The 26927-nt window shown below is 40.9% G+C and overlaps 1 protein-coding gene across 2 annotated transcripts; it reads left to right on the top strand.

Annotated features, from left to right (window-relative positions):
- The first annotated feature begins 310 nt into the window (after positions 1-310).
- Positions 311-26927, top strand: LOC308082295 (sorting nexin-6). Of its 2 annotated transcripts, none has more exons than XM_080424006.1 (15): positions 311-377; positions 424-497; positions 4008-4127; positions 5006-5113; positions 5984-6044; positions 10613-10740; positions 13355-13438; positions 15529-15603; positions 17191-17221; positions 18301-18388; positions 18657-18696; positions 19466-19552; positions 23717-23806; positions 24585-24650; positions 26457-26669. In XM_080424006.1, the coding sequence occupies exons 2-15, from the start codon at positions 492-494 to the stop codon at positions 26592-26594; spliced, it is 1122 nt and encodes a 373-aa protein (XP_080280132.1). In that variant the 5' UTR covers positions 311-377; positions 424-491; the 3' UTR covers positions 26595-26669. The 2 variants fall into 2 exon arrangements, with proteins under 2 accessions (XP_080280132.1, XP_080280131.1); XM_080424005.1 differs by adding an exon at positions 26679-26927 and having other exon boundaries at positions 363-497; positions 26457-26602.

Here is a 26927-nt window from a genome sequence, read left to right on the forward strand (position 1 = left end):
CTTTAACAACATGTCAACATAACATAACGTAACACAGGGAGGCCTGCAGGCTGGAAATAAGTGGAAGTGTCTCATAGTTTGTTTACAGGTTGGATGGTGAGCTGATTGGACAGAGCTTTGCCCTCTTTCCTGTGGGGGGTGTGTCCATCTGTTACTCAGTAACACATGCTTTCCTCTCCTCTGCAGCGCCAGCACTTTAAGACACTGTTTTATATCCTCTCTCTCTCTCTCTCTCTCTCTCTCTCTCTCTCTCTCTCTCTCTCTCTCTCTCTCTCTCAGCACCGGTGTGAACTTTGACCTAAAGGATATCCTGTGCCTTCTCAGCAGTTAGTTAGGACAGTGTGAGTGTGTAGTTTATAATGTGTGTGTGTGTGTGTGTGAGTGTGTAGTGTAGTGTGTAGTTTATAGTGTGTGTGTGTGTAGTGACTATAGAAGAGTTGTGTGAGGAGGATCATTGAACACAGAGCAGATATTATACCGTATGTTTCACCATGATGGTAAGTGTGACTTTTTTAGTGCCTACAAGTTGTTAAAGGGACAGTTCACCCCCAAAATGACTTTATTTTCTATCCATTTCACACCCCATGGAGACTTCAATTCATGGAGATTTTAAAGTTTTTGTCTCAAATCCTGAGACAATGATTTGATGACCGGTAGGAGACTCAAAGAGTCAACTTTGAGTCTCCTACCAGAGACATTATAGCATCTTTACGCCCCGGTCATCAAATTATTGTCTCAGGAATGAGTCAAAAACTACAAAATCTCCATGAATCCAAGTCTCCATGGGGGGGTGTAATTGATCGAAAATAAGCGATATTTTGGGTGAACTATCCCTTTAATCTGTGCAGCTTCTGATTGTCATGTGACACGCGGTGTGCAGAGTACAGTATAGTAGAGACACACACACACACACACACACACACACACACACACACACACACACACACACACACAGTGTTAGTTCAGTATGATGACATATTGTTATGGTGTGTTTATGGGATACAGGAAGAATTGTCTATTTTGTCCAGAATGTAAAATATTAATTTAAAAACAGCTTTAACCCTTTAAGACCGGGAACGCATCTGTGTCATTTTTTACATTTCTTTGGCTATTTAAAAATAAATAAATTATAATAATCTTGAAAATGTGTGCAAATCTTTGATATATATATATATATATATATATATATATATATATATATATATATATATATATATTTGTTATATATATATGTATATATATATATATATATATATATATTTGTTATATATATATATATATATATATATATCTATATCTTTGCTGCTGGGGGTCCCTGGAACTAAATATTTTCAGATGGGGGTCCACGGCCACATACATATAATTGTGGGGGTCCTTGACATGAAACATTTTGAGAACCACTGATATATATTATAGCAAAAAATACGTTAAAAAAAAGAAAAGAAAGCGTTAGAATCTGTAGAATATTATCCTCCCAGAAGCACAGATTTGAGTGAAAATGTTTCGCTTTAAAAAACGTATATATTCAAAGATTTACAGACAGTGTCATGTTTATTCATAAAAATAGCAGATCTACAAGGCACTCGGTGCCGCGCTACGAGCTTGTAGATCTGCTATTTTTGAATAGCCAAAGAAACCTGAAAATGACACACAGATGCATTCTCCGGTCTTAATTGGTTAAAGGGATAGTTCACCCAAAAATTACTTATTTTCTATCCGTTACACACACACCATGAAGCCTTGAATTCATGGAGATTTTTTAGTTTTTGTCTCATTCCTGAGACAATAGTTTTATGAGCGGGTGGAAAGATGCTAATGTATCCGGTAGGAGACACAAAGGAGACTCTTTGTCTCTCCTACCGGAGACGCTGCCGGTCATTAAATGATTGTCTCAGGAATGAGATTCATCTCCATGAATTCAAGTCTTCGTGGTAATCAATAGAAAAAAGATTTTGGGTGAACTATTCCTTTAAGTGTAAAGTAATGTATACATGATTAGAATACGGTACATCGTTATCAGACCTAAAATGATTGGGGTTTTATAGTAATTGTATAAATATTAGACCTTAATTGGCGAATGTTTAAGCATGTTCTAATCATTTATACTTTACATTACTTAAGACCATTTTCCAAATATATATATTTCTTTAACATTGTGGACAAATTAGCCAATTTTACATCGAGGTGCCCAGTCTTCCTTAGTGCCCAGTCTTCCTGTAACTGATTTTATGTACTTTTATGATATTTGTATAAAATGTATAAATCTTATTTGCTTGTATTACTCATTAGGACTGTCTCCTGATTTAATTGGTTGGTTTAATCTGAGTCAGCCTAGTTATATTTCTATGCCTTTTTTCTCTTACATATCTCTTGTAAACTATAAGTATAATCCTTTATTTCTGTCAGTCTATAACTTTCCATAGTAATGGTGAAATCCACATTAGAATGTTCAGTTGGTCTGGACGTCATAAAGACATATTTTACACATTTAGTGATTGAATCAATGAATGGATCAGTGGACACATTGTTTCTATGACTATTAGTCAATAAATGGATCAGTGGACACATTGTTTCTATGACTATTAGTCAATAAATGGATCAGTGGACACATTGTTTCTATGACTATTAGTCAATGAATGGATCAGTGGACACATTGTTTCTATGACTATTAGTCAATAAATGGATCAGTGGACACATTGTTTCTATGACTATTAGTCAACGTAGAACGTCTTTAGTCCAGGATGTATAGCCCTGGTATATGCAAATATATCCATGGATGTAGAGACATGAAGTGCCATGTTTTTATGTTCTTGATAGTCAGTGTGTCATATCAACATTATGTTTAATTATGACATCACATCAAAATGTAATATTTCCAACTAATTGTCCAAATACAGTACGTACATAACAACCTTTATGTTTTAGTCTTCTCTAATACACTAAAATGACCCGCACACCGTCTACACTTTGCACAATAAGGACAACTTTATTTAGGCCTAAATAAAGTTGTCCTTATTGTGCAAAGTGTAGACGGAGTGCAGGTCATTTTATTGTATTCTAGACAGCTCAGAATACAATATTCTGAGCTGTCTACGGCCTACGTCTCTGAGCTGGTCAGCTGTGCACAAGACCAGGCGTTTTCCTCTTTTTCTTCTTCTTCTTTAGAACTATTTTCTTTCAGGATGTAATGATCAATAGACTCAGATCAATAACCCACCTATGTCCCACACTCCCTCCCCAGTCAGAGTTAGGAGTTTGAATGAATGTAGAATTATGTGCAGGATATAATGTGTAGATGTGTGACAGGACTTCATTTAACTGACTAGAAACTGTTTTTTGAATATTTAATTTGAACAGAAAAATCCTCTCTCTCACACTTATGGCAGTGATCATCCTCCTCTGTGCCATGTTGGCACCGTGTCTAAGGTTACCTATAGCCCTGATGTAGAGTCATAACGTTTTATAGTCCTGTTTGGTGTGTGATAGGTGGCTATCAGTGGTGTAAAGTAACTAAGTACATTTACTTAAGTACTGTACTTAAGTACAATGTTGAGGTATTTGTACCTTACTTGAGTATTTCCAATGTCCAATACTTTTACTTCTACTCCACTACATCTGAGAGGCAAATATTGTACTTTTACTCTTTTTTTCAGATATAAATTATTATATTATAAAACACACATTAACCACTTTAGCGCTATTTTATAACTACTGTAGGCTATTTGAAAATAGCCGATCTACAAGCTCACAACGCGTCGCATCGCGACGCGTTGTGAGCTTGTAGATCTGCTTGTAGATCTGCTATAGCAGAGGTGATGATTGACAGGCAAAATCCCTCAACAGCGACACCCGCAGGCAAAGATTAATTTTTTCATTGCAGTTGAAAAGGCTTTAGAAATGTGAGAGAAAAACACCTGGAATTTTCAGTTAAAACTTTGTATACACGTTTGAAGGACCATGATAAAGACTTAATGTGTTGTAAAACTGAATGTCATGAAACCTTTAAGGACGAGGAGCAGGAAGTGAAGTCATCATCATCCTCGCTGGACGTAAGCTGTCACAGCATCAGAGTGACAGAAGTGTCCATAGACGGAGAAACTCTGAACTTCATCATCGTTTCTCAGAAGGTGAGAACATTATAATATGCTGCCATTGGTGGAAAGTACTATGTAGCCTTTACTCAAGTACTGTACTTAAGTACAATTTTTGAGGTATTTTTACTTTACTGGAGTACGTCAAATTTTCAATAATTTAACTTCTACTCCACTACATCTCAAAGGCAAATATTGTACTTTAGTTATTAGTTACTAGTTACTAGTTACTTTGTAGATTTAGATTATTATATCAAAACCACATCAGACCTTTATACTTTGGCAATTAGAAAATAGCAGATCTACAAGCTCACAACGCTGTGAGCTTGTAGATCTGCTATTTTCAAAATACTTTTTATACATTTTATATATTTATACATTCAAAACTTGTGAAATTGGACATTTTGCATGATGAGTACTTTTACTTTTTTATTTTAAGTACATTTTGATGCAGATGCTTGTGTACTTTTACTCAAGTAAATTTTGAATATCGAACCTGTACTTGAAACAGACTATTTCTACAATAGGGTATTGATACTTTTACTTAAGTAATAAGTAAATAATGAGAGTACTGTATGGTGCTTAAATCTGAAGCGGTTACATTGTAGCAGTAATATATATTATATAAAGAGAAGATTGTTATGATTTCAAGTAAATCCACGTCTCTACTTTTGATCTCCCTCCTCTGGTCATTCATTCTTATGGCCAGTAGGGGGTGTTTGTGTGCCTGTTGTTGGTTAGACTGAATTAAATACATGTATTTCTTTTTTTTAAATTATGCTTCATTTATGTTTTATAATGTAACAATTTCACAATTTAATTAAAATGTAAGTTAACCACATTAACCCTGGTGTTCCTATTTTCTGCCAATTTAATGTGTGTGTGTGTGTGTGTGTGTGTGTGTGTGTGTCCAGCTCTCGGGGACAGGGGAGTACCATGTGGCCAGAACCTACGAGGACTTTGATTGGCTGCAACACCAGCTGTTCTCTGAGGAGGAGGCACCTGGAATACAAGGAGTTATAGTTAGTAGAGGCTTTTATTCTGAAATACAAGGAGTTATAGTTAGTTGCGACTTTTAATTTGAAAAACAAGGAGTTGTAGTTAGTAGAGACTTTTAATTTGAAAAACAAGGAGTTGTAGTTAGTAGAGACTTTTAATTTGAAAAACAAGGAGTTGTAGTTAGTAGAGACTTTTAATCTGAAATACAAGGAGTTATAGTTAGTAGATACTTTTAATCTGAAATACAAGGAGTTATAGTTAGTAGAGACTTTTAATCTGAAATACAAGGAGTTGTAGTTAGTAGAGACTTTTAATCTGAAATACAAGGAGTTGTAGTTAGTAGAGACTTTTAATCTGAAATACAAGGAGTTGTAGTTAGTAGAGACTTTTAATCTGAAATACAAGGAGTTGTAGTTAGTTGACACTTTTAATCTGAAATACAAGGAGTTGTAGTTAGTAGAGACTTTTAATCTGAAATACAAGGAGTTGTAGTTAGTAGAGACTTTTAATCTGAAATACAAGGAGTTGTAGTTAGTAGAGACTTTTAATCTGAAATACAAGGAGTTGTAGTTAGTAGAGACTTTTCATTCCTTAAAGCTGTAAACTGTATCTTTAATGTCAATGAATTCAAACCTCTCACAGTAGAGACCAAATTACAAACGCTCTGTCAATAAGACATCCCCACCATAGACTGTAAGAAATATGGACGAAGGGAACCGTCACGTGACCCATAGGTTTCTACAGACCCGGTTTCAAGCCATATTTTAATACTGTTTGATGTATAATGACATCTTTTAATACTGTATGATGTATAATGACATCTTTTAGTACTGTATGATGTATAATGACATATTTTAGTACTGTATGATGTATAATTACATATTTTTCTCTAGTTTCCACCTCTTCCTGCCAAGGCTCAGGTGAATGCATCTGCTAAGGTTATGAAGCAGCTTGGTATGTACTTCACTCATTATAAACATAAACTGTATGTACTTATTTTATACATATACTGTATGTACTTATTTTATACATATACTGTATGTACTTATTTTATACATATACTGTACAGCGGATTAACCCCCGCACGGGCCCCTGGGATGCCGATTGTTTCGGCCCCCCCTGAAAAAAATGTTTGGGAAAAAAGAAATGGGGATTTTTTTTGGGGGGGGAAAGTTACAGGTATGGTTTGTTTGATATGAAATCCTTAATCATATTCCATCATATATGGAAGGGCCCCAGGAGCCCTTGAAGGGCCTCAAACCCAGTGAGAATCACAGCTGTAAACACAGAGGAGGGGCCCCGCCTATACATTTCATTTTAGTAAATTGTCGATGGCCGCGCGGCCCAGGTCCCCTGAAGGGCCCCTGAGAGCCAAGTGGCTAATCCAGCCCTGATACTGTGTGTACTTTACTTATTTTACGTTATGTACTGTAAGTACTTATTATAAACATATACTGTTATATACATGTACTATATGCTTCTTTCTGAATGACAGGGAACAGAGATCCAAATGAACTAGAGTAGTTAACCCTATAGCGTCCATATTCTGAGGCAAACATTAGGCAAAAATAGCCGACCTACAAGCTCACAACTAGTCACAATGAGACGTGTTGTGAGCTTGTAGATCGGCTACACTTGTCTGCCAAGAAATGTGGTGTAGGTGTAGGCCTGAAAAAGGAGGGGTCCTAGTATATACCCCTGGGGGACTCCGGTCACAACTAAATATATAGGGTTGGTTAATGTGATCACATGTCACTGATTTCTGTGTTTCTTTTGTGTCACGTAAACAATAGATCTATAGTCTGTCTGACCTGATGTTTTCTCCTGGACTGTAGGCATCCTGGCCTTATGGTTAGGGTTAGTGTGATGTCAAGTTTTCTACTGTCTACTGCAGAGGTCTTCAACATGTTTCAGGCCAAGGACCCCTTAGCTGAGAGAGAGATGGACCCCCACTACATACCGTATTTCCTCTAATAGTGACCTCTATTCAAGGGTCTCAAGAGGGCGCTGTTTACTAAGATACCCATAGAGTTATGAAGATGCCTGACCCGCCCCTGACTTTAGACTTCCTTATAGACGGGTTTGTTGTTTACAAACATTGAGACTGCATCATGGCCTCAACCTGTTTTGGGGAGCGCTGGTTTTCATTCAACCTCCTCTTGTGTGTTGGCTGGTGAGACACTCCAAGCGAGACATATACTCCACCACCCAACGGTATTGTGCGCTGAGAACAGCTGACATACAAGCTCTCATCGCGGATCAGACCGCTGTGAGCTTGTAGGTCTGCTGTTCTCGGCCGTTCTCAGCGCGCAACACGTTCGCACGGTGGAGCATAAATTAGGTTTGAGGAAATACAGCTGAGTGATCAAACAGTCAAGGAAAATAATACAAAACAAAGTGAAGGAAATCGACCCAACGGTGAGTAATGAAAAAGTTAAAATGACCAGTGACCACCTGTAAATGACACAAAATGTTGATTTATTCATTCTGATCTGTTTGAAAAATATAGAAAAATAGAAATATAGGCCTCTGTCTTATGTTATACATGCCTCCTTTCAATAAAAGCCCGGTACCCACTACAGTTGAAACAAATACAAGCCTGGGTCACTATTAGAGGATTTACGGTATTGTATAACATTGTGTTGTAGATTAAACCTTTTCATAGTTTTCATAGATAGCTTCATAGCCTATCATCATGTGATAATCGTGTTCCGGTAAATTGTGTTCATTTCAGACATGTAATCACTTAAACCTTCGATATTTAGTACTTGCTTTGCTCCCTTTCCTCCCCTACACCAAAGCTCTTTGCGCTGCGATCTGCTATTAAAGGGTCTACACCATGAATTTCATTTTTTTTTTGGTTTTTTGTATTTTTTGGGCTCCCCAGTGTCTCTTGTACCCCAAATTTTTTTTTTAAACATTCAGTCATTCATTCTCATATCAGAGATTTTCAGAATGGGCGTGTCTGAACAGGCCATTTCAGAATGTGCAATGCAAGTGATGTCACTTGCATTGCCATTGCATTGATGCTGGCCAGACATAATTGCTCAGTAGCCCCCCCCTGCCCAAGAGGACGTTTTGGTATTGCAGCTGAAAGTGCTGTATAAGCCAGAGACAATTGACTTGGGATGAGTATATCTGAGTGATGATTTAGGCTCAAACCTTTTGAAAAAGGTTTGAGGGACATACACCATATGATATTAAATATCAAATATTTGTTTTAAATTCATGGTGTAGATCCTTTAACCCTGCAAGACCCGCTGTTGTAATAATACAACATTTGTATTTTATCAAAAAAAGTGTATAAATCATTTGTTTTCCTGTTATTTTTTCACCTAAACATCATCATTGGATCCTATTGTTTAGTCTTGCAATGTCAGTGGCCAGGATATTTGCATATAAATACCCCCCACAGAGGCAGGAAATGTCACAACTTGAAAATCCTTGAAGGAAGAAAAATCTCTTTTTCACTGGACAGGATTCCTCACAAAAAAGTAAGTAAAATGTCTGTAATAATTATTTTGGTGATCATTAGAATGTCTAGAACATGTAGATATGTTGTTATTGTGAAAGATATCCCCCAAATGTAAATTAGAGCATGCTTTATACTTGTTGTATTTTTACAACATTGGGTCATGGTGGTAGCAAATAGCAATGCACCTGTTCATTTTACAGAGTGGAATGCAGTGGAGTATTATTCGTTTTCACAATACATTTTGTAACCAATTGTGCTCGAAGACAAATATACTGCATTAGCTTATAACATTTCATTGCCTATAATGTTTTAGCAAAATATTTTGGTAATGTTTGTGATTAGCAATCAGTGTATGGTAATTGTTCATATGGGAGTCGCCCAGTTAAGACTCATCATTGTTCATGTGATGGGTGTTGGGGATTGCTTACTTACAGCCATCCTCAATCCCTTTGTTAGGCTAAGCACCATCAGTGATGATGGTGCTTAGCCTTTGTGAGGATAAGCAAAGCACAATAGGTTGGCCAGACAGTATTGTGTGACTTGTGAAATATGTACCTGCAGTGAGATGTGCTACTAATGTGCTAAAGGTATGTCTTCATTTATCATTTCAGAATGCCACAAGCAAGGAGAGAGCCTCGCTTCACTGCAAGGGATGTGTTGGATATTGTAATGAATGGAGAGAGTGATGTGGACATCGACTAAAATAAAATAAAAACTTAAAAATATGGCTTATTGATGTTATTATTCATAATGTACTGTTCTGAGGCCAAATATTATTCATAATGTATACTGTTCTGAGGCCAAATAATAAACCATAACCATATAAATGAACCCTTAAGTTGTTTTAGTGAAGTATATAGACATTTGCCATGTTATTCTGATAGTGAGTAACAATGGCCTATAGGACATTCTGCTACCCGTTAGACCCAATGTTGTAATATTACAACATTTCAATAAAACCTTACGAAAACTATTTATTTTAAAAAACATTATATTTTCCTCTCCAAAGTACTCCTAAAACACCATCTGAAAGGTTGAAACATTTTTTTTGCAAGTAGAAATATATCCGGGTCTTGCAGGGTTAAGGTAAGCTTGTAGATCTGCTATTTTCGGCTAACGTTCCCCTCAGAATAGTGATGCTAGGGTTCAAGTGGTTAATGTATTCTTGTAGGTATCATGGTCTTATGGTTAGGATTAGAGTGGTGTAATGTTTTCATGTCTTCTGGTAGGTATCCTGGTCTTATGGTTAGGATTAGAGTGATGTAATGTTTTCGTGTCTTCTGGTAGGTATCATGGTCTTATGGTTAGGATTAGAGTGATGTAATGTTTTCATGTCTTCTTGTAGGTATCATGGTCTTATGGTTAGGATTAGAGTGATGTAATGTTTTCATGTCTTCTTGTAGGTATCATGGTCTCATGGTTAGGATTAGAGTGATGTAATGTTGTCATGTCTTCTTCTAGGTATCATGGTCTTATGGTTAGGATTAGAGTGATGTAATGTTTTCATGTCTTCTTGTAGGTATCATGGTCTTATGGTTAGGATTAGAGTGATGTAATGTTTTCATGTCTCTTTGTAGGTATCATGGTCTTATGGTTAGGATTAGAGTGATGTAATGTTGTCATGTCTTCTTGTAGGTATCATGGTCTTATGGTTAGGATTAGAGTGATGTAATGTGTTCATGTCTTCTTGTAGGTATCATGGTCTTATGGTTAGGATTAGAGTGATGTAATGCTGTTCTTGTGTCTTCTTGTAGGTATCATGGTCTTATGGTTAGGATTAGAGTGATGTAATGTGTTCATGTCTTCTTGTAGGTATCATGGTCTTATGGTTAGGATTAGAGTGATGTAATGTTTTCATGTCTTCTTGTAGGTATCATGGTCTTATGGTTAGGATTAGAGTGATGTAATGTGTTCATGTCTTCTTGTAGGTATCATGGTCTTATGGTTAGGATTAGAGTGATGTAATGTTTTCATGTCTTCTTGTAGGTATCATGGTCTTATGGTTAGGATTAGAGTGATGTAATGCTGTTCTTGTGTCTTCTTGTAGGGATCCTGGCTTTAGGACAGGACTGGCAGCCATACTGTCTGGCTCTGGAGAAATACCTCCACCTGGTGGTCACACACAGAACACTCAGCAAAAACAAAGCTCTGGAGACATTCCTTACGAGTTCAGAGGTCAGTGAATCAAAACTTTATAGTTTTACTAAATGACAGAGTTCAGAGGTCATTGAATCAAAACTTTATTGTTTTACTAAATGACAGAGTTCAGAGGTCAGTGAATCAAAACTTTATAGTTTTACTAAATGACAGAGTTCAGTGAATCAAAACTTTATTGTTTTACTAAATGACAGAGTTCAGAGGTCAGTGAATCAAAACTTTATTGTTTTACTAAATGACAGAGGTCAGTGAATCAAAACTTTATTGTTTTACTAAATGACAGAGTTCAGAGGTCAGTGAATCAAAACTTTATTGTTTTACTAAATGACAGAGTTCAGAGGTCAGTGAATCAAAACTTTATTGTTTTACTAAATGACAGAGTTCAGAGGTCAGTGAATAAAAACGTTGTTGTTTTACTAAATGACAATCACTAGATCAAGGGTTCACAAACCTTTAAGGGCGCGACCCCCAACAATAATCATATTTGAACTGGGGACCCCCCACCCTGACAAGCACATGGAATTGTATGCATTACATTTAGTTTGACCCGGTTTCACAGATAAATACCCGTATTGTGAAAATAGCCGAAGTACAAGCTCATAGATCGTCTATTTGCACAATGTTTGACTCTTTCTTACGTAATATTTGACAATTTGGTATTAAAAGGTCTTCAAAGTCCTTAAATTGTCACTTTATAAATGTGCAGATACCCTGCAGATACCCTGTATACTTATACTGTATGTTGTTTGTTCACTGTTGAATGAGAAAACAATGTTAAACATTAAGATAATCATCTGGGGACCCCCCAAAAAAACATCTGGGGACCCCCCAAAAAAACATCTGGGGACCCCCCTGGGAGTGCATTTATACACGGACAACAACAGAATATAAGCACTGAACTTTGTTGTTATCAGACAGAGAGAGGATCAGATAGAGCTTTGGCTGTTAGTTGCAGATGAAAGCGGTGTTTTTTATGTTTTTTATGGTGTGTGGTCGTCAGCTGCCGACAGCCTCTGGCCTACTGTGATAGGCTAAGGAAAATCAATAACACATGACAGCTTTACCGTGATAGGCTGAGGAAAATAACACTAATGTGTTGAAAGTCCGTAAAAACAACAACTGCCTAAATGTTTGTTCATAAGACAGACAGACAGGACAGACAGACAGCGGGACAGACAGACAGACAGGACAGACAGACAGCGGGACAGACAGACAGACAGGACAGACAGACAGCGGGACAGACAGACAGACAGGACAGACAGACAGCGGGACAGACAGACAGACAGGACAGACAGACAGACAGGACAGACAGACAGACAGGACAGACAGACAGACAGACAGACAGGACAGACAGACAGACAGGACAGACAGACAGCGGGACAGACAGACAGACAGGACAGACAGACAGACAGGACAGACAGACAGACAGGACAGACAGACAGACAGGACAGACAGACAGACAGGACAGACAGACAGCGGGACAGACAGTCAAACAACTCAGAGAGTGAACAAAAGGGTCCATGTGTCCCCTCAGAGTTACAGGCCCATAAAGGTCCATTTGGTTCAGTCATTCTCAACCTTTTAATTCAAGGATCCACAGTTTGATATTTGTGTTGTCGGGCAGAAACCTCTTATCTCCTTATTTTAGCCTTTTAAATTAACGTCCTACTTGATCCATTCTATAGGACCGACGGCCTGGCAGAGACAATAACATGAAGGCTCATTGTTGTTTATTGACTCTAGAGTTCATGCTTTACTCTGCCTGTTCTCACACACACACACACACACACACACACACACACACACACACACACACACACACACACACACACACACACACACACACACACACACACACACACACACACACACACACACACACACACACACACACACACACACACACACACACACACACACACACACACACACACACACACACACACAGAGAACACCTGGACCTAGACTAGTCTCCTAGCTGGCCAATAGCTTGGAATCAAAACCTTTTTGGGGGTTTATGATCCGGTCAGGAGCGGAAGTAACCCCACGCCACCAGGCGCGTCATCCGCTTCATCAGGCGGCCGGAACCCGCAAGCCACACCCCAAAATAACTCCGGCCGCGATCAAGGGCATTGTAACAGGGCCTTCCTAATAAAATGTCCCTGTTTTATCCCACAGGAAATTCTATTCCATTTATTTAAATAGGGATTGGGGAAACAAACAGGAAGAACCAACACAAAGCGGCTCCACCAAACCGGAACCCGCAACACCCGGAAGCCGGAAGCTTAAAACAAAATAAAAAAATAGTAGGCGTGGCATAGACCGGATCACACGGGCAATTTATTAACGAATACCAGGCTTTCCTCCGAGGTGGAGAGACTGGTGATGCTTAGCCAATAGAAAGAAACCCCCCCACACACACAGTTTTTCTGTAAATGTACTTTTACTGCTACTAGTATTGATGATTTCTTGTATAGTATTGTTTGTATGTCTTTTTATGTATTGATGAATTGAATACATAATAAGACCACAATGGAAACAAGCCCTCAATGCTTTTTGTGTTATCCTTTTAGCATTATTGTACAACTGTACCTTTTGCAAACTGTTAATAAAGTATTCAATCAATCAACAGCCCCCTGGACGTCAGAATGCAAAGAAAGGAATCTTCAACCGTCTGAGTCAGGCCATGGAGGGCATGAGGAAGGAGGGGCATAAGGTACATGAGTGTGTTTTATATGGAAGGCATGAGGAAGGAGGGACATAAGGTACATGAGTGTGTTTTATATGGAAGGCATGAGGAAGGAGGGACATAAGGTACATGAGTGTGTTTTATATGGAGGGCATGAGGAAGGAGAGACATAAGGTACATGAGTGTGTTTTATATGGAAGGCATGAGGAAGGAGGGGCATAAGGTACATGAGTGTGTTTTATATGGAAGGCATGAGGAAGGAGGGACATAAGGTACATGAGTGTGTTTTATATGGAAGGCATGAGGAAGGAGGGACATAAGGTACATGAGTGTGTTTTATATGGAAGGCATGAGGAAGGAGGGGCATAAGGTACATGAGTGTGTTTTATATGGAAGGCATGAGGAAGGAGGGACATAAGGTACATGAGTGTGTTTTATATGGAGGGCATGAGGAAGGAGAGACATAAGGTACATGAGTGTGTTTTATATGGAAGGCATGAGGAAGGAGGGGCATAAGGTACATGAGTGTGTTTTATATGGAAGGCATGAGGAAGGAGGGACATAAGGTACATGAGTGTGTTTTATATGGAAGGCATGAGGAAGGAGGGACATAAGGTACATGAGTGTGTTTTATATGGAAGGCATGAGGAAGGAGGGGCATAAGGTACATGAGTGTGTTTTATATGGAAGGCATGAGGAAGGAGGGACATAAGGTACATGAGTGTGTTTTATATGGAAGGCATGAGGAAGGAGGGACATAAGGTACATGAGTGTGTTTTATATGGAGGGCATGAGGAAGGAGAGACATAAGGTACATGAGTGTGTTTTATATGGAAGGCATGAGGAAGGAGAGACATAAGGTACATGAGTGTGTTTTATATGGAAGGCATGAGGAAGGAGGGACATAAGGTACATGAGTGTGTTTTATATGGAGGGCATGAGGAAGGAGAGACATAAGGTACATGGGTGTGTTTTATATGGAGGGCATGAGGAAGGAGAGACATAAGGTACATGGGTGTGTTTTATATGGAAGGCATGAGGAAGGAGAGACATAAGGTACATGAGTGTGTTTTATATGGAGGGCATGAGGAAGGAGGGGCATAAGGTACATGAGTGTGTTTTATATGGAAGGCATGAGGAAGGAGGGACATAAGGTACTGAGTGTGTTTTATATGGAAGGCATAAGGAAGGAGAGACATAAGGTACATGAGTGTGTTTTATATGAGTGTGTTTTATTTATATGATAGACATAAGGCCCGCTAGCCGCGCACGGGGCTCTAGTGAGGGCGCGCTTATTTTGGGGTACCAAAATCGTGGGATAAAAATTTCCAAATGAAAGTTAAAAAAAAAAAAAAAAAAAAAAAGATGAGGGACCCCCTGGGGGTCCCCGGACCCCCTGGGAGTGTTGGGACCCCCAGCCCGCTAGCCGCGCACGGGGCTCTAGTGAGGGCGTGCTTATTTTGGGGTACCAAAATCGTGGGATAAAAATTTCCAAAAGAAAGTTTAAAAAAAATAAATAATAAAAATAAAAAAATAGATGAGGGACCCCCTGGGGGTCCCCTACCCCCAGGGAGTGTTGGGACCCCCGCGGACAACATTAATTATGTTGCGTGGAGGCAAATGTGTAGTGAGCAATGAGAAGTACCCTACGCCACCCGTAAATTCAGCGTGCACGTTGTGGCTGGTGTTGTGGTGAGATGTCATAGGTAGTTGTTGTGTTTAGTCCAAATCAATGCTGTGGGTATGGCGTCAGCGGCGAGAGGTCCTAATGCATGGAGTGGGTGTGGTGTCAGCGGCGGAAGTAGCTTTTTCCTTTATATAGGTAGATGTAACCATTCTACATGTATGTGCAGAATGTAATATGTAATATGTAATCATTGTATGTGCATGTAGGATTATATTTAATATGTAATCATTGTATTTGCATGTATGATTATATTTAATATGTAGTCATTGTATGTGCATGTAGGATTATATTTAATATGTAATCATTGTATGTGCATGTAGGATTATATTTAATATGTAGTCATTGTATGTGCATGTAGGATTATATTTAATATGTAATCATTGTATTTGCATGTATGATTATATTTAATATGTAGTCATTGTATGCGCAGGATGTTGACGAGTTCTTTCAAACGGAGCGTGATCACAACGTGACTCTGATGGGTTGTACCAAGACAGCAGCTGAGGTGAGTCTAGTCAAGTCCAAACTCTGCTGTTTTTTACTCTTTCACTTGGCTCTGGGGGGAGCTCAACGTAGCACCCGTGCTCAAGGAAACCAGGGTTTTTGTCTGAATCTGTTCTTGAGAGATTAAGTCAAGTCAAACAGCTCAATGATATATAAGTATATAACCTAGAACCACTTTCACTTTGGCCTTCCTATGTTTTGGGGCGTGTCATTATAGACAAATATTTCCTTTTGTTTTTCAAAAACTATAAAAAAAGGTTTTCAAAATTGTTCATAAATCTTCCAAAACCTTCAGACACATTTCGAAATAATGGAAAAAGAAATTGCTTAACAAACTCATGTGAGCTTGTAGATCGGCTATTTTCACTCGCCTTTTTCTCCCTTTTAGTTTTTTTAACCCATCAAGACCTGAGGCCGATTCTACAAATGCCTTCTATATCAGTAATTCGCCCACTTTTTAAAAAATGTTCAAAAATAGTTTAATCTATTTATGAATAGCCAACGCTAAAATCTAAAATGACTAAGATGCTTTCCCGGTTTTAATGGGTTAAATGGATAAGACACGCTCCACTCAAAAACTCAACTCGGACAAAATGAAACAAAAAATGTCTGAAACAACAAAATGTCCGCCGTCACGTAGCATCTATTCATCACGTAGCATCTATTCGTCACGTAGCATCTATTCATCACGTAGCATCTATTCATCACGTAGCATCTATTCATCACGTAGCATCTATTCATCACGTAGCATCTATTCATTACGTAGCATCTATTCATCACGTAGCATCTATTCATCACGTAGCATCTATTCGTCACGTAGCATCTATTCATCACGTAGCATCTATTCATCACGTAGCATCTATTCATCACGTAGCATCTATTCATCACGTAGCATCTATTCATCACGTAGCATCTATTCATCACGTAGCATCTATTCATCACGTAGCATCTATTCGTCACGTAGCATCTATTCGTCACGTAGCATCTATTCTTCACGTAGCATCTATTCATCACGTAGCATCTATTCATCACGTAGCATCTATTCATCACGTAGCATCTATTCATCACGTAGCATCTATTCATCACGTAGCATCTATTCATTACGTAGCATCTATTCGTCACGTAGCATCTATTCGTCACGTAGCATCTATTCATCACGTAGCATCTATTCATCACGTAGCATCTATTCATCACGTAGCATCTATTCATCACGTAGCATCTATTCATTACGTAGCATCTATTCATCACGTAGCATCTATTCGTCACGTAGCATCTATTCATCACGTAGCATCTATTCATCACGTAGCATCTATTCATCACGTAGCATCTATTCATCACGTAGCATCTATTCATTACGTAGCATCTATTCATCACGTAGCATCTATTCGTCACGTAGCATCTATTCATCACGTAGCATCTATTCATCACGTAGCATCTATTCATCACGTAGCATCTATTCATCACGTAGCATCTATTCATCTTTAATTAGCACATCAACTTAAAGGCTGTCCTAAATACAAGCTACATAAGTACATGATGCATTTTACTGTAGTTTCTCTCTATAACTGTGTTATTGTTTTTCTTGTAGAGATTCATGGAGGTGGTGCTGACAGAGCAAAGTAAGAATGAACACACTTTGATCTGATCTGACATTAAAGGCACACTGCACTGGTTTTAAATTTGAAAGAAAATGTATGCAAATCTTTGAATATATATCGTTTTTAAAGCAAACATTTTCAAACTCAAATCTTTGCTTGTTAGGGTCCCTGGAACAAGGAGATGGGGGTCTGTGGCCAAATATATATCATTTTGGGGGTCCTTGACATGAAAAAGTTTGAGAACCACTGATATTATTGCAACATACAGTAAGTGTTTAAAAAATTGTTAGAATCTAGAAGACATTTGTAGAATCCCCATGAAGCAAAGATTTGAGTTACAAATGTTTGCTTTGAAAATATATTGAAATACTCAAAGATGTGCATCACATATTTTCAAGATTTTTTGAAAATGGCAGATCTACAAGCTCATAGCGCGTCACTCTGTGCCGCGCTATGAGCTTGTAGATCTGCTATTTTTTAATAGCCAAAGAAATAAAACAAATACACAGATTCTTTCCTGGTCTAAATGGGTTAATTTGAAAATGTGGGTTTTCATACCAAAGCACCATGCGTAGAAGTATTAAGCATACGTAGTACTGTAAAAGTTATGGTTATAAAACAGAAAAAAAAGTTTTAGACTCTCATACGACTCATAAGGCATATTTCTTGCAGTGTAGTTATGGTAAACATCCTGCTTCCACATCGATGCCATATTGGCAGGTTGCCAATATGGCATCGGCGTTGATGCACGATCCAGTGGTCGATGCATTGTGTCTATGACCTTCACTGACCCGTTTCCCTCCCTTCCCTTCCCTGTACTTCTGGACAACTCAAGCGGTTAAAAAGCTAAATAATCATCTGCAAATATTTGAGTCAGTTTGTGGTGCTGTATCATGTATGTTATCTGTGTGTGTGTGTGTGTGTGTGTGTGTGTGTGTGTGTGTGTGTGTGTGTGTGTGTGTGTGTGTGTGTGTGTGTGTGTGTGTGTGTGTGTGTGTGTGTGTGTGTTTCACTAACATGTATATTGTGTGTGTGTGTGTGTGTGTGTGTGTGTGTGTGTGTGTGTGTGTGTGTGTGTGTGTGTGTGTGTGTGTGTTCAGAAACAGCAGTGGCCTGTGGACACCTCTCCGCTTCTCTGCAGCTCCTCGTGGAACCAGGAGAGGAGCCCAACAAACAGGCCTTCTCCAAGTGAGACCAAGTTATTTTACACACTGGGTTCATTCAGACAATACGCTCTGAAAACCTGCTGCCATTTCATATCAGTTACTAAGAGTCAGAGTAAACCAAACAAGCTCAATGACTTATTCCTCCATCGTTCAGACGCTCAGGACAACCAGAGAGCACCATCAATGTGCATTATTCCAAACACAGCCTCTGTTGTCATGACTGTCAAACCTTCCAAACACTGCTAACAGAATGTGTTGAGTGTTTTACTGTCAGAACGTTTCTCTTACAGGATCTGTGTGAAGGTTTCAGAGGTCATCGACTCAATGAGGGTAAAATGTTCACTTAATTCTCTCCAAACGGTTCTTCTGTTTGCTCTGTAGAAGAGATTTTTTTAAACAGCAAACACAGGTGTTAACAATGACTTATTTTCTATCCATCACACACCCCTTGAAGCCTTGCATGAATGGAGATTGTTTTGTTTTCGTCGCATTACTAAGCAGAGTTGTAATTTAACTAAGTACATTTACTCAAATACTGTACTTAAGTACAATTTTGAGGTACTTTTACTTTACTGGAGTATTTCCAATTCTCAATACTTTTACTTCTGCACTACATCTCAGAGACTAATATTATACTTTTGCTCCACTCCAATTATTTGAAAACTTTAGTTACTAGTTACTTTGCAGATATACATTATTACATTATAAAACATACAGTACAGTAACCACTTTAGCCCTATTTTATACAAAGGCTATTTGAAAATAGCCGAAAATAGCCGATCTGCTATTTTCAAATATTTAGTACTTTTACTTTTGGTACTTTAAGTACATTTTGCTGCCAATACTTTTGTACTTTTAGTCTTTTACTCAAGTAAATTTAGAATTCTGGACTTTTACTTGTAACAGACTACTTCTACATTGCAGTATTGATCCACCACTGATGGAAACAGAAGCTTATAGTGTCACTAATAAAGGTCTATTTCTCTGTTGTAACGTTTGTTTATTCCGTGTGTGTGTGTGTGTGTGTGTGTGTGTGTGTGTGTGTGTGTGTGTGTGTGTGTGTGTGTGTGTGTGTGTGCGTGTGTGTGTGTGTGTGTAGAAGAACATTGCGAGCGTAGCTGACAACGATGTGAACACTCTGGGTCTGGGTCTGGATCTGGACTCTCGCTACCAGGAAGCAGAGAAGGTGATTCTCATCTCATTTGGTCTCAGCAGCAAAGAAGCTGTTTCTAAACAGAGAACTGAGTGGGTAGTGGGTATTGAGGTTCCTGAGATGTGTTTGTTTAGTTTTATGTGTGCATTGTAGTCACTAGTGATGTACGGGTCGGGTTTTTTCATGACCCGCCCCGCCACGGAACCCAACCCGCCTCAACCCGCCCCGCGAACCCATATATAAATCTATGGCTCAACCCGCCCCGCGACCCGCGGTGGGAAAAAAAAGATAATCATCATCATAATAGCTCAGATTTATATAGCACTCTTTTAAGCACCCGAAGTCGCTTTAAATGTCTACAGTAGCACAACATTGTCATGGGCTAAATAAACAAGTGTGTTGTTCAAAATAGGCTTTTTCTTTTTTCTTTTCTTTTTTTGCGTGTGAGAGCGGCTGACCCGCTCACCCGCAGCCCGCATAATTGCCCCTGAAATCCTGACTCGACCCACCCGCGCCGCGGGTTGACCCGCGGGGTTACGGGTCGGCCCGCTCATCACTAGTAGTCACCTTTAACTAGGCTAAAGTTTGTTCATGTTGATGTATCAGAATCAGAATCAGTTTTATTGTCACATCACAGGTTTACAAGGTAAAAAAGTGGGTGAAATTCTTTTTTGTACATCATTCCCATCGCAACGTTAGTTTCCATAGAAAGAAGAGGGGGGGGGGGAGAAGAAGAGGGTGGGGGGTAAGTGGGAAGGAGATCAAAACAAGAGAGCAACAGAAGGCCAGACAAGTTATCTACATATTTACAAATTACCTGAGATAATAAAAACAAAAAAAAACTAAACTAAGGTGCCTGAGCATAGCAGCAATGTATTGTATACTGTGCATGTTATACTTATACTGTGCATGATAGACAATGGACGTTAAGGTGCTTAGAGGAAAAGGAGCACAATAAAAAGACCAAAAAGTCAGTGCGTTATACAAGGGATTAAGGTGCAAAAGGTCAGTGCGTGTCCACCTAGAGTGGACTGACCCTAGTATAATCCGCAAGTAGCTCCATGATGGAGTGCAACAAAAAGTCATTTGTACCTGGTGTAGTCCACAGGTGTGTCCGAGGGGGGGCTAAAGTCCAAGTCATTGTCCCTGGTATAATCCACAGGTGTGTTCAGGAAGAGCCAGAAAAAGTCTGCGCTGCCTGTTGTCAGGCTGCTGAACAAGGCCTATGCCTCATTCAGGCTTATGCCCCATTCAGCATTCTGACAGCAGCCGGATTGAAACTACACCAGTACCTGGTGGTGGAACTCTTGATACTGCGGTAGAGCCCCTTGCCCGGTCGCGGTCGTTGTAGGGGGTTGAACAGTCTGTGACTTGGGTGGTGCTTGTCCTTGATGATGCGCTTGGCTTTGACCACGCACCGCTTTTTGTACAGTTCCTGGAGCGCTGGGAGCTCGATTCCCATTATCCGCTCTGCCGATCGCACTACTCGTTGTAGGCTGATCTTTTCTCGGGCAGTGCAGTTCCCGTACCAGGCCGTGACACAGCCTGTTAGGATGCCTTCGACAGAACTGTTGTAGTACAGCCTGAGGATGCGACGTCCTACTCCGAGCTTCTTCAGGCGGCGGAGCCAGTACAGTCGCTGCTGAGCCTTTTTCCTCACGTGTGTGGAGTGCGTCTCCCATTTGAGGTCCTCCTCGATGTGTACTCCGAGGAACTTGAACTCGCTGACCCTTTCCACTGCAGCACCGTCGATGAGGATGGGCGCATGGTCTCTCCGCGGCCTCCTGAAGTCCACGATCAGTTCTTTGGTCTTGTCGACGTTAAGAGAGAGGTTGTTCTCCCGGCACCAGCGTGCTAGTGATTTGATCTCCTCTCTGTAGTCAGACTCGTCGTTGTTGACGATTCGGCCTATCACTGTCGTGTCGTCCGCGTACTTTATGATGGTGTTGGAGACATGTGTGGCTATGCAGTCATACGTGTACAGGGAGTAGAGGAGGGGGCTCAGCACGCATCCCTGGGGTGCTCCGGTGTTGAGGGTCAGGGGGTCGGATGTGATGCTGCCCATTCTCACCACCTGATGTCGGTTGGACAAGAAGTCCTGTATCCAGTCGCACATGCTTGGGTGTAGCCCTAGGTCTCTGAGCTTTTTGTCAAGTATTGCTGGGACAATGGTGTTGAATGCAGAGCTGTAGTCCACGAACAGCATACGTACATATTTGTCCTTCAGCAGCTTGTTGTCCATGTGCGAGAGGACGGTGTGGAGAGCCATGGCAATAGCGTCGTCGGTGGATCTGTTTTTGCGGTATGCATACTGCCACGGATCCAGCGAGGCAGGTAGCGTGGAGCTGATGTATTCCCTCACCAGTTTCTCGAAACACTTGCTGACGATCGGGGTGAGAGCAACAGGTCTCCAGTCGTTCAGGCATGTCACTTTGGCCTTTTTGGGAATGGGCACAATGGTTGACATTTTGAACCCTGCAGGGACCACAGCCAGGGAGAGGGAGAGGTTAAAGATGTCAGCGAAGACACCCGCCAGCTGGTCTGCACATGTCTTAAGGACCCGGCCTGGAATCCCATCAGGTCCGGCTGCCTTGTGGATGTTGACCCGTGTGAAGGCTGTACGCACTTCTCTCTCCGAGATGGTTAGAGGGTTGTCCTCTGCTGGTGCTGCTGATGGCCCCGCTTGGCTGCCGCGGTTGGAGCTGATCTCAAACCGGCCGTAGAAAGTGTTCAGTTCGTTGGGGAGGCAGGCAGGCGGGTTCACCTCGCTTCTGGTTCTTGTTTTGCAGTCTGTCAAGGTGTGTACCGCCTGCCATGTGCTCCTGATGTCGCCATTGCTGAGTTTGTCTTGCATCTTTTTTGTGTAGGCCTTTTTCGCCTTCCTGATGGCGCTGTTTAGGGCCGCGCGCGCCGTGTTGCGCGTTTCCACGTCGCCAGATTTGAAACCAGCATCCCGTTCATGCAGATGTGCACGTACTCCGCTGTCCATCCATGGTTTCTGATTGGGATAGATCCGAACTGTCTTTTTTGGGACTATGTCATCTATGCACTTACTGATAAAGCCAGTGACTGAGTCTGAGAGTTCGTTGATGTTATTCCCAGCGGCGTTCTTAAACATCCCCCAGTCAGTCTGGTAGAAGCAGGATTGTAGCATAGCGTCTGTGTCCTCAGACCAGATTCGGATTTCCTTCTCAACGACCGGCTCCCTTTTTAGCCTCTGTTTGTAGGCAGGTAGCAGCTGGATGGCGTCGTGGTCAGAGCTTCCTAGCGGTGGGCGTCGGAGGGCTTTGTATCCATCCTTGAAGGGCGTGTAGCAGTGGTCAAGAATATTGTCACCACGGGTACTGCAGGCGACATGCTGGTGGAATTTGGGAAAGACCTTTTTTAAGTCTGTCCGGTTGAAGTCGCCTAGGCAGATGACTGCGCAGTCCGGGTGGCGATTTTCTTGTGCACTGATCGCCTGGTGTAATTCCCTCATAGCTGTGTCCTTATTAGCTCCAGGATGAATGTAAACAACGGCTACAATCACAATGCTGAAGTCGCGTGGTAGGTAGAAAGGACGGCAGGCTATGATTAAAAGTTCAAGGTCTGGTGAGCAGTGACTATCTAGGATTTTAACATCTTTGCACCAGTTGTTGTTGATCAAGGCACAAACTCCCCCCCCACGTTGCTTACCGCTCAGTACAGGTACTAGGGACATCACATACATGTATGTGATGTTATCGATACTGGTAGGCACGCAAAAAAATAATAAATCCCCCTTCATTTTCCTCTAAATATTAAGACGGGATACGGCGTCTTTAACATTGACGTTGAGGTGTCGCGATGTCACTGATCGCCTCCAGGCAAAATACAGGCCAATACCGAGGCACAGCACAGTTGACAAGCATGTCATGTGTTATATGTTTTACCCGCTGGCTGCTTCAAATAATGAGGGGCAGGGGGGGAGGGGGGGGGGGGATATATCCTTCAAAAACTTTGAGAACACTGATTTGCATTACACTATAGAATATTTAAAGCGTCTTTGTGTGTTACACAGGAGATGCTGTTCAGAAGGACGTGTAAACTGTGTGTGTGTGTGTGTGTGTGTGTGTGTGTGTGTGTGTGTGTGTGTGTGTGTGTGTGTGTGTGTGTGTGTGTGTGTGTGTGTGTGTGTGTGTGTGTGTGTGTGTGTGTGTGTGTGTGTGTGTTACACAGGAGATGCTGTTCAGAAGGACGTGTAAACTGGTGGAGCTGGAGACCGCCACGAGGAACGCAGAGAGAGCCAAACCTGTCAAGAAGGCAGCTGTGAGTCAATCAATCAATCAATCAATCAACGTTATGTGGACTCAGGGGTCCATTAAAAACAAACAACATGTCCTGGGCCGTAGCGTGACGGGCCAGGCACCCTAGGCTGCAATGCCAGCCTGACAGCGGTGTCGTGGGTTCGACTCCCGTTCCCGACGACCTTTGCTGCGGGTCACCCCCCTAGCCTGGCGTAGCCAGACTGCACTTATTTTTTTGCTCTGGCATATTGGTCTGGTCCCAGACTATCATCCCACATCTCTCTCCCTATATGCTGTCAGCCTACTTTCACTGTCACTCTCTATGCATAAAAAGACCGCAAATAAATCTTTAAAGACAAAAAACAACATAAAACACAATGCATTACAGAGAAAACACCCCGTATCATAACAAAAAGAGACAGTCATACCAGTGTTTTTTGTTTGTTTTTAAGTAGACCTGTATCTTGTCCCATCGTGTTAAAGGAGCACTTCACCCATTTGTAACTGACCTATGTTAATGTAATACTGGTCAGTACTTGTAGTTGAGTAAATGTACCTTTGGTCACTTTCCACCACTGTCTGTAATGTCTTAATGCAACCAGTAGGTGGCAGTAACGGTCTTTCAAGCTCAGCTGATCATATTACAGTGGCTGAGAAATGGACTAATGCTGTTTAAAAACATGACATGCAAGAACATTCAGTACATTACCTTATTACCTTATTACCTTATTACCTTATTGCCTTATTGCCTTATTACCTTATTACCTTATTGTAATGTGATGATGTTCTCTATGCATTAGATGGATGATTTGAAGAAGGCTTCGGAGAAGGACTTTGATCACATCTCTGGAGTGGCCAAACAGGAGGTAAAACAGCATGTTTTATCATGTAGTTCACAGCTAAATACTTTAACCCAGGGGTCTTCAACGTTTTCAGCCCAAGGACCCCCTAGCTGAGAGAGAGATGAAGCAGGGACCCCCCTCTATATTGTATAAAATTTAGTTTCATATTAAACTTTTTTTGTTTACTTGGTCTGCTCTTTTTTCCTCTACACCTTTACCTCTTTGCCAAAAATAGCAGATCTACAAGCTATCTACAGAAATAGCAGATCTACAAGCTCACAACGCCTCGCAGCGCAAGGCGTTGTGAGCTTTTGGCTAAAGTTCTCTTCAGAAAAGGGATGCTAGGGTTCAAGATTTTTTTATTTATATATATCACACAAAGATTTGGCGGACCCCTTGTAGTAACTCTGAGGACCCCCTAGGGGTCCCGGACCCCCTGTTGAAGACCCTTGCTTTAACCCTGTAAGACCTGCGGCCCATTCTACAAACGCCTTCTAATTCAGTAGTTCTCAAACTCTTTCGTGCTAAGGACCCCCAAATTAATATATGTAACAGCTGGGAGAATTCTCAGCCAGCTTCAGTAGAACCCCCCCCTCTTCTCCTCCTCCTTCTTCTTCTTCTTCTTCTTCTTCTTCTTCTTCTTCTTCTTCTTCTTCTTCTTCTTCTTCTTCTTCTTCTTCTTCTTCTCCTCCTCCTCCTCCTCCTCCTCTTCTTCTTCTAATATTACAGTAGCCAATAATTAGTTAACCCCCTTTTTTTCTCCCCAATGTAGTGGTTATGATGAAGTGTAAGAGCCATTTGAGCCATATGATACGATCGCTTGTTAATTGATGATGTCATCGCATGGGGCTTGGTCAAGGCCAAGTAGCCTGGGTATTAACAGGGCTGTAATCAGCAGCAGGTGTTGCCAGTGGCAAACAGAGGCAAACAGTTTTAGACTGTGTTGCATGAAAGCTGGAGGTCTGTGTGCGTTTGACTGTTTATTTATTTATCTATGTTATTATCTATGGTATGCTATAATGAATGGCACGAAAGCTACTAGGAATAAAACGTTTGTTTATTAACTCAACGGACACTTGTGGACATCAGTTTGTATATGGAGCACACGTCAGAACTCCCTCGGCAACCAGTATAGTGCCAGAAGTATTCACCTGTTTCCTAAGCTGTGTGTTTTCCACTTCCTGTCCATTTCATTGGATATCATTGGTCATCTGACCAGTTTCATTGGATTTCATTGGATCAAATCGACAGTAAGTGGAAAACACACAGCCTAGGAAACAGGTGAATAGGACTCTTGACAGTACATGTAGCGTCAGAAAGTCCTATACTTTTAGCCACTACATGGATGCCTATGGCCAGATATTAAGCTCGGACGTGCACTCTAAAAGAAGCTGAAGTCCAAACCGTAGTGAAGTTTTAAATGAAAAGGTATTTATTCTCTGCCAACTGTCACTTAGGCATACAAAATAAATGAATACAATTAAACTTAACACTCAAGGCAAGGGATCAGACCAAACACTCTCCCACAGTCTAAAACGGTGTGCCTCTGTCACAAGCAACACCTGCGCTTGATTACTGAACCTGTTAAATACCTAGGCAACCCTTGACCTTGACCTTGACCGCGCCCCGCAGACGCAGTGACGTCATCAAAAATGAGAAACAACAGAGTGGTATATATGGCTCTAACACTACACTTAATAGCACCCTAAGTATTGGACTTGGGCGCTACAACAAGTAACTCCTCCTACACATCTCTGTGTTGTCACTGCTGTTGTATCCTACTGACTGACCTGTCAGCAGCATACATTCTAATATGTTATCTTCCTCCAGATTACACGCTTCCAGGACGTGCGTGTCCAGATGCTGCAGCAGGCTCTGGTCCAGTGGTGTGAGAAGCAGCTGGACGCGGCCAGAGAGACCGCTGACCGCTACGACCTTCATCTGCAGGCCTTCAGGGAGATGGTGTAGTCCTACGACCTACGACCCCTCTCCTCCTGTGTCCTACGACCTACGACCCCTCTCCTCCTGTGTCCTACGACCTACGACCCCTCTCCTCCTGTGTGCCACGCCCCTTCAACCAGTGGTGGAAAAAGTACTCAGCTATTTTACTTAAGTAAAAGTATCAATACTGCAATACAGAAATACTCCGTTACAAGTAAAAGTTCGGAATATTTTTTTTTACTTAAGTACCAAAAGTAAAAGTACTAAAATGTTTGAAAATAGTATAGTACTTGAGTAAATGTACTTAGCTACTTTACACCACTGCCTTCAACACACAGAGAGATGGTCTAGTGCTGTGGT

This window comes from Gymnoscopelus braueri (assembly GCF_963280865.1).
Source record: "Gymnoscopelus braueri genome assembly, chromosome: 3".
Classification (NCBI taxonomy): domain Eukaryota; kingdom Metazoa; phylum Chordata; class Actinopteri; order Myctophiformes; family Myctophidae; genus Gymnoscopelus; species Gymnoscopelus braueri.

Excerpts from the sequence above, each read along its gene's own strand:
- LOC308082295 (XM_080424006.1), top strand. Across the intron at positions 4,128-5,005 it reads TCATCATCGTTTCTCAGAAG|CTCTCGGGGACAGGGGAGTA; the intron begins GTGAGAACATTA and ends GTGTGTGTCCAG. Across the intron at positions 6,045-10,612 it reads TAAGGTTATGAAGCAGCTTG|GGATCCTGGCTTTAGGACAG; the intron begins GTATGTACTTCA and ends GTCTTCTTGTAG.